Source organism: Sapajus apella, unplaced genomic scaffold (genome assembly GCF_009761245.1).
Source record: "Sapajus apella isolate SASKATOON/1434 unplaced genomic scaffold, GSC_monkey_1.0 scaffold3, whole genome shotgun sequence".
NCBI classification, from domain to species: Eukaryota; Metazoa; Chordata; class Mammalia; order Primates; family Cebidae; genus Sapajus; species Sapajus apella.
The window spans coordinates 9,653,286-9,670,119 of NW_022436943.1; the positions used below are offsets into that span (position 1 = coordinate 9,653,286).

A 16,834-nucleotide genomic window follows, 5' to 3' on the forward strand; every position below is an offset into this window, starting at 1 on the left:
TGTAGAGACAGGGTTTCACCATGTTGACCAGGATGGTCTCGATCTCTTGACCTCGTGATCCACCCGCCTCGGCCTCCCAAAGTGCTGGGATTACAGGCTTGAGCCACCGCGCCCGGCCTAATTCTAACTCTTATAAAGGAAAAAAAAGAATAAAGCTGCCAATAACTTATTTTAGAGTACTTTAGATGTAGATAACATTTATAATACTGGGTTTCATAATATCTTGTTTTATTACTTCCTAATTTTAAAGTAACAGATTACTTCAAAATAAACCCAAACCATTTAGTGTTTTATAATTAAATTTCAGACGCCAAAAAATGTAGATCAAGGGTTACAAAACAGGCATCCTTCAGAATATATTTTGTTTAGTAGGCAGAATGGCTTGTAATCTTTTGAACTGGAAAGCCTTCAGGAAGTACTTACTTGCTATCAAGGACCCTGCCAGCTTCCCACATTGTTACCTGATGGGCATGTGAAAAGACTGACACCCTATTTTCCATATTATAAACCCAGTATTTACTTATAAAAATTAGTTGTAGTCACAGAGCAAAAATTCAAATGCTGTAAACAATGCTAAATCTTACTAGTTATATCTCTAATTTGGAAAAAATATATCAAACCAAAAAGGTCTCATTTTCATAATACTTCCTTACATAAATTATGACAGACATTTGTATATATATATATATATATATATATGCTCTTAGAAAGAATACTGTTATAAGTAACCTGAAATCTGGGCTAGATAAACCATTCACATGGAACACAACTGTATATAAGTCTTGGCTCCCAAACAGTGGCTTTCAACTTTGTGTATATGACATAAAAATTCTCAAATATTTGAGTTGAAAGAAAGGTGACATTAATAAGGCAAATAAAAATAAGTGTCAAAGGTTATCTTCAAATCCTAGAGAATGAAGCAAAAAGGGAGATATCTTGTAAGACAAATTAGAAAAGAGGAAGAATTTCAAGTAAATGTGGCCTTAGACCTTTTACACCGCTACTCCCTAAAATTGTACAAGGTAAAGGCCATAAAATACTTGTTCCTTCAAGGAAAGCAAAGTAGAAAACACAAAAGGAAATATAAAAATGTGTAGTTGTGAAAGAAATCAAGAGATGATGGTACTATCTCCAGTCCGGTGCTTAAAAAAACACCAATGAATAATAAATGTATTAAAAAGATAGTAATCTATTAGGTCTTTTTTAAGTTATACACAAATAAAAACTAATCTCTAATTCTTTAGAGGTTTAAATTTGAGAGAGAATACCTATTTACCTTTAAATTTGTCTCACTTCTTTAGAAAACTGAATCCCATCTAAATAAATATTTCAAAATTCTTAATTATCAAAGGCAGCTTCTTAGCTATGCTTTGATAATGCTATATATATTAATAATAAAGCTTCACTGCATTAATCTCATCAATACCATGGTTACAACAATCAAGTTCATTTTATAGGCATTAATTAAATTGGCCATCACCATACTACATTATTGCAATGACAAAGATATTGGGTAAACTTTTTCAAGACAAATTACATTGAAATGATTATTTTGAAAGTTTTTAGTAACAGGGAGAAAGGGGAGAATTACAAACATTGAAAATTTGTTCCAACACAAAACAGAATGTCCAGGATCCTATATAAATGAAAGTATCAGCAAATAGGGTACCATCTTTGTCTATGAATGATGTTCTCCACAATGGACTTACAAGTTTTAAAAATTCCACTAAGAAGACACTGGTTAAAGTTTATATCTGACATATTTCTAAAAACATCTGTTAGTAGTTTGCCATAAAACTGATTTAAGGTAGTTGTGTTTTTCAGTAGCATTTAGAATAACCCAACACTTGGTAGAAATACTCAGCTCAGCACACTGTATTAAAACATAATTGTACAACATTGGATAAATTAGCTGCAATTTTCAGTAGCTATGTTTACCAACCGTGTAACAGAATTATAATGTTCTCCTAAGCCATATGCATGTCTCATATATCTGAAATTAAAAAAAAGAAATGAGTAGTTTTGATGAAATGAGTTTTGATCAAAGTAATTTACTGTGCATGTGTGTGTGTGTGTGTGTATGTGTATAAATATATATATATACACACACATACATACATATATATACATATATACATATATCTTTCTCATATATATATATATATATATACACACACACATACACACACACACACACACATGCTTATTATGTATATATAAACCAATGATTCTGCATGACTCAGTCCACATGGGTATCACTCAATAGACTACGTGGACATATTAATTAAGAGTTCAACGTCATTTGCAAAGTGGTAGCAGTCACCAAGATCTGGTTCAATCACTGGGGGTAAAATGAAAAGGCTTAGATGCTGAGGGCTCAATAAGCTTAAATTGTCACCTAAGTCTTAGCCATTGATGACTACCTTAATAGGTTTAGCTAAAAAATACTAAAGCCAATAGCAAACCCTGCATGCTGTATTTCAGAAGAGATTTCTCAATCATGTAAGATATTTTCATAAAATGAAGAAAAAAGATCTAAGGAATAAACAGGTAACATGAATATATTTCAACTTTTACACTTGTTGAAACTTTTAGCACTACTAATGTCAAACCAGGACAGTATACAAACTAGCCCTAAAATTTTGTAACCTTTAGAAATGACTTTATTCTTAACTCACACACAAGAATACATCACTACAGGTTTAAAAAATTATCTAAGTCATATATTTTAACATATATATTCTAAAATTTTTATATTCCTTTTTGTCTTAATTGTGAAAAATAAAACAGTAAAAATATCTAGGTACTTACACAAGTATTAGTGGTTTTTGTGAATATTCTTCACCAACTATAATGGGAGGAGAATCTGCCTGTATTATCTCTATTGGTGTTTGTAAAATGTGAGACAGAGCTCTTAGCTACAGGAAGAAAAAAAAGTATGAGTAAGGAAAATAAAAATGTACATCATATTCAGATAGTAAACTACTGAAGTATGTGTGAATGGGCAACCAGTCAGAGCAGGGATATGCTCTGTTCACTACTATACACAGAGAGCCTGGTATATAGTGGGCACTTAATAAATATTTGTTGAATAAATAAATATAATCCAGGTTGACTATCCTTCATCTTAAATGCCTGAAACCAGAACTGTTTTATATTTTGAATTTTTTTTTCCAATTTGGGAATATTTGTATGTATTACATGAGCTATCTTGGGGATGGAACTCAAGTCTAAACACAAAATTCATTCATGTTTCATACATATCTTACACATATAACAGGAAGGCAGTTTTATACTACATTTTAAATAATTTTGTGCATGAAATTAAGTAGTGAACCTGTGACCTGTCACATAAAGTTAAGTGTAGAATTTTCCACTTGTGATGTCATGTCAGCCCTCAAAAAATTTGATTTGGGAGCATTTCAGATTTCAAATTTTCAGATTAGGGATGATAACCTTGTATTTATTAAATCAAATGCAGAGACTGCTCAAGCGCTGCCTGCACAAAAGCTTTGTAAAAAAATATCAATGCCACTGTTAATGAAAAGGGGCAATGGGTAGATTAGGTATATTATATTAGTCTCTACTTTTGAATATGCTTGAAAATGTCCCTAACAAAAATATTTTTAAAATACCATTGCTTAAGCATTAGATCAAATCAATTACAATGTGAGAAAATGGGTAGAAGGGAAGAATAACATATATATTTCTTTTTTTAAGTTTTTCAGATGATTCTAAGCTACAAACACTGTTGATAACCACTGTTCTATAATTTTCAAAGCAAGAATAGAATGAAATATGTATATGAATTATACTGCCCTATCAACAAATTTCCATCTCATTAAGATATACAATTTTAAGTAATTTTATACCATACAATAGAAAACTAGAGCCTAAAGCCAGATGAATAATGGTGAATAATGAACATTAATGCTAACATGTTTTAAGACTTATTACAATTATGGCCAGGCACAGTGGCTCACACCTATAATTCTGCACTTTGGGAGGCCAAGGCAGGCAGATCCCTTGAGTCCAGGCATTCGAGACCAGCCTGGGCAACATCGTTAAACCGTCTCTACAGAAAAATACAAAAATTAACTGGAAGTGATGGATCACTTGAGCCCGGGAGGCAGAGGTTACGGTGAGCCAAGGTCATGCCACTGCACTCCAACTAAGGTGACAGAGTGAGACCCTGTCTCAAAAAAAAAAAAAAAAAAAAAAGACATTATGACAAAGCACTCATGTACTTTAAGTACTTTATGTGTATTAATTCCTTTAATCCTCTCAATAACTTTATGGAATAGGTACTATTATTTTAAAGACTTAGCACCTGAGGCAAAAAAGGGTTATGAGACTTGTCAAAGTCAAGCATTAGCAAATTAAATGGCCTGCACAGACCTGAAGAACTTTGATTCTAGAGTCCAAGTTCATAAACAAATTAATCATTAACAGTTTTCAATCATAGTGTCAGCTGGTGGTGGTGGCTCATGCCTGTAATCCCAGCACTTCAGGGGGCTAAGGTGCCCTAAACTCACTTGAGCTCAAGCGTTTTAGACCAGACTGAGCAACACAATGAGACTCTGTTTCTACAAAAAACACAAAAAGTAGCCAGGCATAATGGTGCATGCCTGTAGTCCCAGCTACTCAGGAGTGGGAGGATCACTTAAGCCTGGGAGATTGAGACTACATGGAGCAATTATCAATAGCATCACTGCACTCCAGCCTGGGCGACAGAGTGAGACTCTGTCTCAAAAAGAAGAGAAAAATCATAATGCCGTGATCTATGGAGCACTATGGGATATGTACTTGCCCCATTACAGGAACATTCCATCAATGAACATAGCCCTTCCTGAGGTTTTGAAGAATGTAAGAAATTACTTTAAAAATATGGAAAGGGCTCTGCTGCATGGTAGCAAATCAAAAATGTTCCTTTGAAGCACATTTTTCTTATATCTAATATAACATTTTTAAGAAACTAGCATAAACCAAACTCTGGAAATCCCACCATCCCTTCTAACTTCAGGAATCATAGAATGATTTTCTCTTTAATAACTTAAATGTACCCTATTGTGAAAACTGCAACTTTTACTTCAAATGAATTCAGAGATGAAAAAACTGTATGAGTAATTATCCTTCAAAAGATGTTTTAAAAGGCTTTTCTTAGTTCAAATAGAGTTGATTTAATCTCTAATACTCATATGAGTGATCGTTATAAGAAAGTTCAAGCATTTTTAACTATTCCTAATGTAGTAACAAAGCTACTATGAAAACTTCTGAGTTTCAGAGGCATATAAAGCTAATGGATAGAGTTCCCTCTGGTGGAGATGCACATACACAGCACTACTAAGAAAAAGATTCGGGGGCAACATTCATGTCACATCTTCAAATGAAGCAGTTCTTAAAGTGAATTATTTAGAGCCACAGACTATTCATGATAATTAAATCTTCATTATATATTACTAATTGCACCATGTAGGTTCATCCATCTGGTACTTCAGCTTACAAACTTTTATGCAGGTACTCTCTGCCTTACTTAATGTTCAAAAATGCTCAACTGAGTACACAGAGAGGGTTTATTATGGCCATACAGTAATCAAGAAACTTAAGCTTGGCAGGATGGCTGACACCCCTGTGGCCACAAAACAGAGAGGTGGAAGGAAATGCCAGGACCTGAACCTAGGACTTTACTTCTTATCCTGTCTAATACCCAGGCTGCTTCATCACCATCTGGTCTACTTAACTATTTTATTTTAACAAAACAAAGTTAACAGTAAGATTTTTTAAAATTAGAGCTAAAAAGAAATCTTGGTAACTTTCTATAAGTGACTGAACATACTGTTTTCTTACATATGAATTTATTGCATCAACTACTACTTTCAAGTAAGTCAGTCACAATCGATTAGGAATTGAAAACACAATTTTAATACATATGCTGTGGTATGATTTGGGCTATAATTTCATATAAAAATGTCTTTTTCACTTCTGATGTAAAAAATATATTTTTCCAATAGTCACTTTGATCAGTTGAGCTACTACGGTAAATTTTACTTTACTTCAGTAAAGTCTTCACTTTCCTAAGTGCAGAAAATCAAATGTATTGCCAGTAGCAGCATCGCAATGAAAAGACTTACACAGATGTACCTCCAACAAATAGATCTAACACTGAGCTTTTTAAAATGAAATAGTGCTTCAATCCACATACTTTAATCACAGACCTAATGATGTTAACTACCTATTTCTTTTTCAGTTGAGAATAGCAAATATATAAAAAAACGAATCTTCAAAGAGAAATTGGGATCAGCTGAGAAACATCTTAAAACTACAGAGGGGATTCAGAAATAATTTAACAACCCACAATCACTATGCGTAACTACAAACTTACCTCAAGCTGACCTCCCCATGCGGCTGTGTTTACAATATCATCACAGTACTTCTGAAACTCTTCTGTAGAGAATAGGTCAGAATACAGCATTTAATAATTTTTTGTAACTTATGTTACAAGATCCCTTTTATAGTTCCCACAATTTCTGACAAAAATGCCCAAGTTATGAACATTCTCCTTCTTTACCAGTATCCCCCATAATCTAATCCACCTCCCAAATCCAAATTTAATTCACCCCAACTTTCTACCACATTTTCATCCAAGAATAAAGCAGTTCATTCCTGCTTTATTTCTTCCGTCAGAGTCCCAGATACCTTCTCTACCTAACAAGCCTACCTCACTCTACCCCAAGCAATGACTCCCAAAATTGCCACCATATTCACTATCTTGACCTGTGTTATGAAGCCCAAACCTGCATCCAAAGGAATACATGTAAGACCAAAAAAAAAAAAAAAAAAAAAAAAATGTAGTCCCTGTATAATCAGGTTCACTGTAAGACTCTGGAAAATGTACGAAGAAAATCTGAGTAAAAGTACAGATTAGTTGAAATTCCTTCCCCAGAGATAGCATCAAACAGCGCCTCCACTTGTTATTTTGGGAGCACTTACATTATTTGCATAAATATCAGTTCTAGCTAAGGAAAGGGCTTTTCAGATCAACCCTGAGAAGTAAAAGACCTAGTCACTAAATTTACAATGGATATATTTTGTGAATACACCTTTTTATGTAGCATGTTAAAATGGTAAACAATTATCCTTCCCACAAAGATAGAGGGAAAGAAATTATGGACATCTAAAAGAAAAATATGTCTCGTGTTTGTCTCATTCCCTGTTAAATCTTCAGTGTTCAGAACAGTGCCTAGGATAGTGCTGTGCAGTGGCCTTCAATTAATATTGGTTGAATAAATGAAGATAATTAAGTCTTTTGTGTTTTTCTCTGACTCAGCATACTGAACTGCCACCTTCTCTATGCCCTACAACTAGTGCAATTGGGGGATTTCAATGATTTGGTAATCATTTGGGAGATTAATGACAGAAAAGTCATTTATCACATTGCCTCAGCATATATCAAGATACATGGAAAAATGAGTTTTATGTCCCATAGCAAGTTCTGTTTAATTAGAAAACAGCAATGACCTAAAACAGCAAGAGATAAGCTAACATTTCCAATATGCCATCTATGGGAAATTAATTTGCTACAGAATTAAATATGCCTAAGTCATTCTTGAGATCTATCAACAGATACCACAGGCCATACACACTAAAGGAGACATACTTGATTGCCAATGCTCATTCTTATCCATTCTGCATCACTCTCTACCTTCCCTCCACGGAGGGCAGACTCCACTAAAGGAAAGTCAGCCTTAACCTTTCTCTCTCCAACCCATTTTGGCCATATGACTTGCTCCCAATGGACACTGCCAAACCTGCCACCTTCTCTCAAGGACTAACAGTCCTTTATTCCATTCTTTACTCCTCCAAAACCTGTTCAGATTTTTACTTGCTCTCTTCCTCATCTGCTAGTTGTATACTTTTTACTTCATCATAAATATTTTAACTGTGGAAAGTACTATACATAACAAAGCAGGTTATTAATTCATTTGTTTTGGTTTTGCAAAATCAAATTTTACTTGAATACTAATCTTCGTAATTATAGCTTATTGAGAATAAAAGTAAAATTCCCAAAGTATAGGATAAAAGGAGGAAATAGTTTTCCTAGTCATTCTCTCCTTATGGTCTTCAGACCGTATATGTACTTCTTCAAGCTTATCTTCCTCAATACTTAACTTCATCAAATATAAACTTACTTTTCAAAAATGATTAATCTTATTCCTATTTTATCTTACATAAAATGATTAACATATTCTAATTACAAAATAACTAATTTAAAAATCTTAATAAAGAAAAATATACCAACATCTATTAAAGTACATAAAATAATCCTGCCTAAATCTTGTGATGTTTTTCCTCATAAGGATCATATGGGCTCTTCTTACGCTCAGTGCTAGGAAGCACTTTATTTAAAAAACAACAACAGCAACAATGAAAAGTAGTAAAGAAAAATAAATTACCTGGAGTATACATATCTCCTGTATTAGGGTTTGTTAAAAATGGCAGAAAGTCATCCACATGGCTTTGCATATACTCAGCGGTCTGACTTCTTAAGGCAATCACAGTCAGAGCACAATCCTTTTCCTTCAGTTGATCTTCAATGGCTCTATACATACAGTGGCCATCCGATGGAATCTGTTTAATTTCTAACTGTCTAGCTGCCAATATCTGAGCAAGTTTTTCACTTTCCATGTGTCTGGCTCCTGTTAAGTTTTCAATTTCAGCTTCAGCTATCCGTTCTTCTCGCTCCTTTTCCAATGCAGCTTTCTTTTCCTAAGAAAAGGAGAATGCAGGAAAGTTAATTCATAATGATTACGACTAATTCTCATTTATTAAGGGAATGGAGATGTAAAGGTCTCAAAACTTTTTGGTGTCTTTCTCCCTTCTCCCACAAGCACTATCACATTGATCATCTCATTGTTTAAAGAATTTTCTACAAGGTGAGCTCCTGTAAGGGCCTGCTATCTTACTCATCTGTGTGTTTCCTACACCTTGCTCTATACTGGACATTAAGAGAGCCCTCTAGTTCTTCTTTGAAGTCTATTTAAAAACTACATGCCAAGTTTCTAAAAACTTTACTTACTGATTTCAAAGTATTATCTTAAGACTGAGCTATCCTAGGCCTTCAAGCACATTGTTATTATATTAAAGCCCAGGCTAATCCAGCCTTCTTATCACTCCACCAGTAACATGTTAAGATGACACAGCCTTTAGAAGGGTACAGGCAGACACTATTTTTATCTAGCATTTTAAAATGTATGTATATGCATACATTTAATTAACAAATATTTTACAAAAAATAAAATATAACAGATAAAGTTCCCCCTAAAACCACTGCCATCCAGTGCTTGGTCTAGGTTTGGTATGTATCCTTCTAGATTGCTTTTCTATTCATTTTCATAAATATAGTATACTCTTGAAACGTGCAAATTTTTAATAAAAATGGTATCATATGTCACATTCTGCAATTTGCCTTCCTTACTCAAATGTCTGCAGAGCTCCTACCATGGAAACATATGCTAGGATGGAGTGGGGTGAAGGCAATGAGAGATCTGTGACATAAAGAATAGACTGGAGGTGTGGAGGGAAGACTGGGGAAGAAGGAAGTGAAAAAATTCCTGACAGATGGACTAGTAATGATCAAAAGCCAGAAAGCACTATATGTTTCGTAGCTAAAAACAGTTCATAGAGCTAGAGTGCCAGAAAAAAAGTGTCAAGAGATGAAATCGGAGGCAAAAAAGATAGGCATATAGTTAGTATGCAGTAAGTCTACACTTAACATAGTACTAAAAAGAAACTAGAATATATGCAAAATACAGTTCTTTTCTCTGGATGACGGGATTCCAAAATAAATTTTATTTTGGGGGGGGGGTGTGTGTGTGTATGTCTGTATGTTTTTCTGCATCTTTCTAATTCTCTACCATATATTTTGTTTGTACACTCAAAGGGAAACTGCTTTATAATTTAAGAATAAAAACAAACTAAGTTATATAAATCTTGATATTAGTAATAAGCTTCAGTGAAGGATTTGGTAAGCCAAGACTAGAAAAAGGTAAAGGCTTCCATACCTCTAGCTCTAATTCCTCCTTGAAACAAAAGTGAATGGGAAGGCAAGTTTCAATCAAACTTATTGTCATATACTTGTACTACTTGCCGTTATGTGCCATGCTAGATGAACCTAAAGTGATTTATAAGCTACCTGAATCAAAACCAGCAACATCTCCCTAATAAAACATAGCCTATTCAAGGTTTTACCTCCCAATTCTGTAATATAAGTAACAGGAACAAATTTATTTCACTACACACCTAGAACTGTGGATCACAGAGGCATAAAATCTTAAAACACAAGATGGCACTATTACTTTATAAAAGACTAAAAAAGTTTCAGAGGGGAGAGGAAGAATAAGCACCTTAGATATCATCTAATCCAAAACCCCTCATTTTCCTCTTCTGAGGAAACAGCACGAAGAAAGATTTCCAAAGGCCACACAGCTGGTAAGAGCAGAGCAGGGACCAAGGACAACACAGAGAGCTCCTTCTATCCAGGCACCTGAATCAGAATAAAAGTTGGAGCAGATGGGAGCTGGAGTTAATGATGTCATGTACTATTTACTGGAAGAGTGGCACTTTATCCTATCTGTAAAACTGTTTAAGCCTCTAAAATATGAATCCTAATCATTTCATTTTTTCCCTTCATGCTTTGCTTCAGTAGAACAAAACAACTGAGTTTCCTTTTCAGAGCACTAGATAAGAAATTCACTGGATTCTTTTTCCAGCAATGCATAGTTTCCCAAAACCACTAAGCACTTTGGTTTCTACAGCTATAGTACTGGAGATAGAATTGTACCAGTAAGTTCTAATAAAAATGTATAAAAGGTGATAACAGCAAGTAAATCATAAATATATAGTAGATAAAACTAGAGTCATGTTGATATAGTAATATAGCAAAGACAACTCAAAGAGAATATTAAGAGCTGGACACCCGTCCTGGGTTTGTATCAAAGTTTTAGTGTACTATTGCGATAACCTGGATATCTGCTTTCTCATTTGTAAAATAAAGAACTCAATCTCATTCCAGTTCTCAAATTTCATATTTTTAGAAACCAGCACTTCTAAGTTGTATTTTAGACTCTTTCTATCTTATCAAAAACCTTCTAAGTTTTTTGAATTAAATAAAACACTATGTTTTTCCAGACTAAAAATAAGATATGCTCTAAAATATTCCACAACATTCTTACAGTAAATCTGTATAAAGTTTTGTTTTTCTTCGAGAGTTGTATCTTTCCCAAAGATAAACATCATAAATTAACTGACTTTTCATTCCTTGGTGCTTCTGCAAAACAGGAGGTACCAAATTATCTAACACCTGATTGTGCATCCTGACTTCAGGTTCCATTTTCTCAAATGTTATAAATGTTTAATGTTTTCTGTTCTAAAATTCCATTAACATAACAATGTAAAAGCATGACTTGGACATTTTTTCTGCCAAGTATTAAAGCAGCTGACTATAAAAGATACTAAATGTTTTAAGAGGATAGCTGACAAAGGTACATTTTCAGTTGTGCAGTATTTTAGGGGAAAAGTAACAAAATTTTTGAGAAAGGCAAGGGAGTTTTCATTCTGTTTGTTTTGTTGTCAGAGATCCAGCTGTGGGGGAACAAGTTTTGATAAAGACAGGAAGAACTTGTGCCCTTATGTTTTCCAGAATTAGTTAGGCTATTGTAAGATGTTATCAATTACTAAGTCGGTGTTGTTATGCTACTGGCATGCAAAAATTTCGCCCTTCCTTTTTAATCTATAGAATCTACATGACAATTGTGAGAGCATCACAAAAGTGCATATCATAAGCAAACAATCTCTAAGATTCCATGAGATCTAAAATTTATGAATCTACAAAAATCAGAATTATATTTACTCAAGAATAAAATTTTATACAACAGTGAGAAATGTTTGACTATGAGCATTTCATCAACTTTCAAACAAAAAAAGACATTGTTTTTAGGTTTAATTTTTTAAGAGGCATACTATGCACTACTTAACATAGTAAACAATACTATCATTTGTTGACTCATTAATTCTACAGGCCTGTGTTAAGGGCTTTGGAAATAATACATTATTTAATATTCAAAATGAAGTACCTTATGAAGTAGCTATCACTTGCCCCCATTTTATAGATGTGAAACTGAGGCTTAAAGAACCTTACCCAAAGTATAATAGTAAATGAAATTAAAACCTCATCTGTTTGACACTAAACTCCATGCTCTACTAAATTACATACTATGTCATAAGATGCAAAACTAGTTTAAAATTATGCATTTAAACAATAGAAAACATCGAGTGCTAATAAAATAATACTCATGACTAAAAAGACTGAATTTATTCATTTTTTTTTTTTTTCAAATTCAAGGGACTTACCTATCTAATCTCATTTCCATAATGCTGATATGAACTGGCTACTTCCAATAAATCAGTTTCCATATAGCTCCTCAATAATGCAATATATTATCCTCACATTTGTTTTGTGCATGCTGTTTCTCCTATCTGGAATATCCTATCTAAATAATATTTCTTTCAAATTCCAACCCATTATTTAGAACATTCCCTTCTCTAAATTTTCATAATTAATCATTATATAGATACCTACACAATTCTCTAAGAATTTTGTGTACCTACATGTGTTAACTTCTAGGTTCAAATCTTTATTTCTCACCCAATGGTATAGTTCTTAGCCAGGGTTGTACATCATATCATCTCGGCCCACATTCTGAATTTTTAAATCTGGGATAATATAAACTACTCTCATTCCCAGCTTCACTTTCCTATGAGAACTGCATCCTGAATATGTTATTTTATATTCTCTTAGGACCATTTTCTTCTCCATAAAATGGGATAAAAGATCCTACTTCACGTGATTATTGTCAGGACTAACTGAGATTTCATATAAGCAGCTTAGCATAGTATGTGACACACAGCAGGTGCTTAATAAGTGTTAGTTCAAGTCTGTTGACAAGCAACTGCATCTTTTTTTTTTTTTTTTTTTTTTTTTTTTTTTTTTTTCCTATAACAAGACCAAAGATAGTACCTAAGATAGTATTGAACACACAGCACTAACTTATAAACTTGGTGACATGACTTTCATACCCGTCTCTTTTGTGCTTTAGATATCCGAGGTGGCTGATTCTCAAGTACCAAGTTTGAAATGTTAACAGCAACAGAATCTATCTGAAGGAAACAAAAAGCATTAACAAGTCAATGAAAAATACTTTTTAAATTATTGAAAATCATAAATATATCTAATCCCGCATTTCAAATTTGAACAGCAGTAGACACTGTTTTAGATAACATGTTTTGTCTCCTGTCTCTATTTTTATGGAAAAATTTGACAAGTTCCCAAGAAGTTTTCTTACAACCATTCAAAGATCATGCTCATCCCTGCATGCCTTCCTTCTTTCTTAGAATGCCTACTCCATTAATCTCAATGCAATACTGTACCTCCTGTAAGTGCCAACTCATTCAGCACTCTACTCTGCTTTTCTCTGACTACTGATAGTATATATAAGATAAAGGTCCCATGCTGGCTCAGTTCATTATTTACATGCATAACCTCAATGTGGCAGGAGAAGCCCTTTTCCATCTTAATTAGCCAGAACTTGATGAGTACTAATCCTTGATCCTAGTATTGAGCTTATCCTACCCTACCCTTTTCCATCTACAAGCTGATAACTGCAGGCAGAAAATATATTTAATTTATAATATCATTTGATATTATAAGCAATCCTAATACTCAAATCACTAGTATGTGTTTGCTAGAGTAAAATAAAGATGTTGGACTTTTAACTATAAAGATGAGTAGCTAATATTACTATAAGTTAAGCTAGTTTTTAGTATAACACATACATAGAACAACTCAAGGCCTTTAATACACAGAGACAGAGTCTCCAAAGGCTATATCACGAATGGTCAAAATATTAAAATTAGATAGAGACTTCAAAAAATGGTTATCAGCTTTAGTCAAATTAGGAATCTTGTGATTCTTCAGAGGAATCTGCTAAAATTTACAAACAACTATATTGACAATAGGCAAGATAACAGAGATGCAACTGAAAAACAAAAAAGCTATGGCATGAGTTTTGGTAGTATTCAGAAAAAAAAACCAATAGGACCCCACGTAGCTTACGAATCAAACATTTTTGTCCTTGGAAACCTGGGAAAGAAACCTTAAAACTGAAAGGTCTGCGAAAGCAAACAAAATTATCTCACTAATAGAAAAGATTGGAAGACAATTAGGAACACCACAACTGTCATGACACAATTTAACACCTGGAGTATCATGCCTTGTTACCTAGAGATGAAGTATATTAAGGGCAAAGAAAGTTGGGAAATTTAGACTATATTTAATGTAAAGACCATTGTAAATTAGCAAAGACAAGCTGTACTTGTCAAAGGCAAACCAAAATGAACCAAATAAAATTTAAGTATGGCAGATAAGATTTTGCATAGACATAAGAACTTTCTAACTATCATAGATGGAGTGAGGCTGTGGAGTCTATATGGCCCCTTTACATCCAAAACCTATACAATGAATACCACACTACACAAAGCTATGACAGAATTCAGTATTCACTTCCTGGAGTAAGATAGTTCTCATTTGGAATGCTGGTTTTGGCAATTAACAGCTGTTATGACTTCTGGACAAAGTTCTTAATCTCTTTAAGCCTCTTTCCTACTTGAAAAATGGGATTATTTACACTTACCTCATAGGTAATACCTCACATTATGTTACTGAGGTTTAATGAGATAATACATATAAAACAACGTGCTTGGCACATATATATTAGTTCCAACGATAAAATAAATATTAGTTAAAATGATGAAAGGATGCTCCAACTTACCCAAAAAACATAAAATTTCAATTAAAACTTGTTTATAAAGCACTTTTATAATTTAAAAATGACTTCACGTTCATTTTCTTGATTCTTACAAAAATCTGTGCTTAGACAGCAGAAATATTTGTATTGTATTATACGTGTGGGAAAATTGAGCTCAGAAAGATTAAGTCACATTGCTCAGGCTACAGTCCCACTCAGTTGCAATTCTGGGATCAGATGTGTGGTCTTCCAACTTTCATTTGGTGCCAACTTCATCTTCTAGGCAAGTAAATAGGTAAAAGAAGTACAGCACTTTCTTGGTTCATCTCCCTTATAAAAACACACTGCCCTGTGAACCTGGTCACAAAAATCTTTTTTTTTGAGACGGAGTTTCACTCATGTTACCCAGGCTGGAGTGCAATGGCGCGATCTCGGCTCACCGCAACCTCCACCTTCTGGGTTCAGGCAGCTCTCCTGCCTCAGCCTCCTGAGTAGCTGGGATTACAGGCATGCGCCACCATGCCCAGCTAATTTTTTGTATTTTTAGTAGAGACGGGGTTTCACCATGTTGACCAGGATGGTCTCGATCTCTTGACCTCGTGATCCACCCGCCTCGGCCTCCCAAAGTGCTGGGATTACAGGCTTGAGCCACCGCGCCCGGCGGTCACAAAAATCTTAATGAGAAGTGATGCATAAGCATAACTAAGTGATTTCATTTCCCTACCAACTTCATGATTTTAGATAATAAGCAGTTTAACAGAAGTGCACAGCTGTTTTCAAATGGTGTAGGCAACGACAAACATTTCACATACCTTATTCTCCTTAATAGTCAGCTTCAATTGCTCCAGTTCTTCTCTATGCTTCTGTTCCATTTCTTTTTCCAACTTAGCCACATCTTCAGTGAGTTGCTTCCTCCTTTTCTTGTCATTCTTGGGAACAGCATTCTTCATACCCTGAATTTTGGCTGAAAAGCCATCAAAATCGTTAAGTCAGACACCCAAGAGTAAAAAGAGATGAAAAACAGGAATCAATAAGGGGATGGTAAGTGGAGAAAGGTAGAGAAAAAGTAATTATGGAAGCAAGAGTCATCACATAACAGACAGCTATAAAGAGAGAAGCGGCCTGATGAAGCTGAGACACACACACACACACACACACACACACACACACACTTCATTAACATAATCTTTACTATGTTTCAGTTGTTTCGTGAGATAAGAGGAGGAAAAAAACCTGACTGTAGCAAGTTTTAAATCTTTCAGGTATCCTTTTTAGGCCACCTAAACTGAGGCGAGGCCATTCAAAATACAACCATTAGAGCCAAATATCGGTAACTGGGGCAGGTATAGAAAAGGGAGGCATAGAGAGTTTGAGAGGGGACAAGTCTGGGTCCAAGATCTCGGTTTCAAGGTATTTTCAGACACTGGCACCAAGGCGGCGGCCCAGGGTAGGGGGCAAGCGGCAGGCCTCAGAAGGGGAAGCCTCTGAAGTCTGGGGAATTAAAGAGCCGACGGGGCGGGGAAGGGGGAGAGAAGAGGACACTTGCTACTAGGGGAAGTCTAGGGTGATCCAGATCAGTCATGCCTTAAGATTCCCCAGCACCGACCCGCCACGCGCCCTTCCCCGGGTAGGGGCGGCTTCCAGATTCCCACTTCCTTCCCCCTCACCCTGCAACTCCTTCTTCTCTTTGCGATGCCTTCTCACCAGCTGCTCTTCCTCATCAAGCTCTTCGGTCAAGACCGCCTCCATGACGACCAGGTACCCCAGCACACACTCTGGGAGAAACCTGCACCACCGGCTACTAGTCGCCTTCCACCCCTCAACCCTCACCCGGGGCTCCATTGGCTACTGCTGGGTCCCAGCCCCGCCTTCAAGGCGGCAACGAATCTAAGCCGAGCCACTACGAACAGGAGAAAACGGAATGAGGTGCTACGCGTGCGCACTACCGTGACTCCGCCGTGATGGGCGGGGCG

The 16,834-nt window shown here is 35.2% G+C and overlaps 1 protein-coding gene across 4 annotated transcripts; it reads right to left on the reverse strand.

Annotated features, from left to right (window-relative positions):
• Window positions 1-226: 226 nt before the first annotated feature.
• OTUD6B (OTU deubiquitinase 6B) lies at window positions 227-16,797 on the reverse strand. Of its 4 annotated transcripts, XM_032249540.1 has the most exons (8): window positions 16,529-16,673; window positions 15,674-15,825; window positions 13,135-13,215; window positions 10,404-10,543; window positions 8,454-8,766; window positions 6,383-6,444; window positions 2,812-2,918; window positions 227-1,993 (listed from the first exon to the last, which is right to left on the reverse strand). In XM_032249540.1, the coding sequence occupies exons 4-8, from the start codon at window positions 10,413-10,415 to the stop codon at window positions 1,909-1,911; spliced, it is 579 nt and encodes a 192-aa protein (XP_032105431.1). In that variant the 5' UTR covers window positions 10,416-10,543; window positions 13,135-13,215; window positions 15,674-15,825; window positions 16,529-16,673; the 3' UTR covers window positions 227-1,908. The 4 variants fall into 4 exon arrangements, with proteins under 4 accessions (XP_032105431.1, XP_032105403.1, XP_032105422.1 ...); XM_032249512.1 differs by lacking the exon at window positions 10,404-10,543 and having other exon boundaries at window positions 16,529-16,797; XM_032249531.1 differs by lacking the exon at window positions 10,404-10,543 and having other exon boundaries at window positions 16,566-16,685.
• Between the last annotated feature and the right edge of the window lie 37 nt (window positions 16,798-16,834).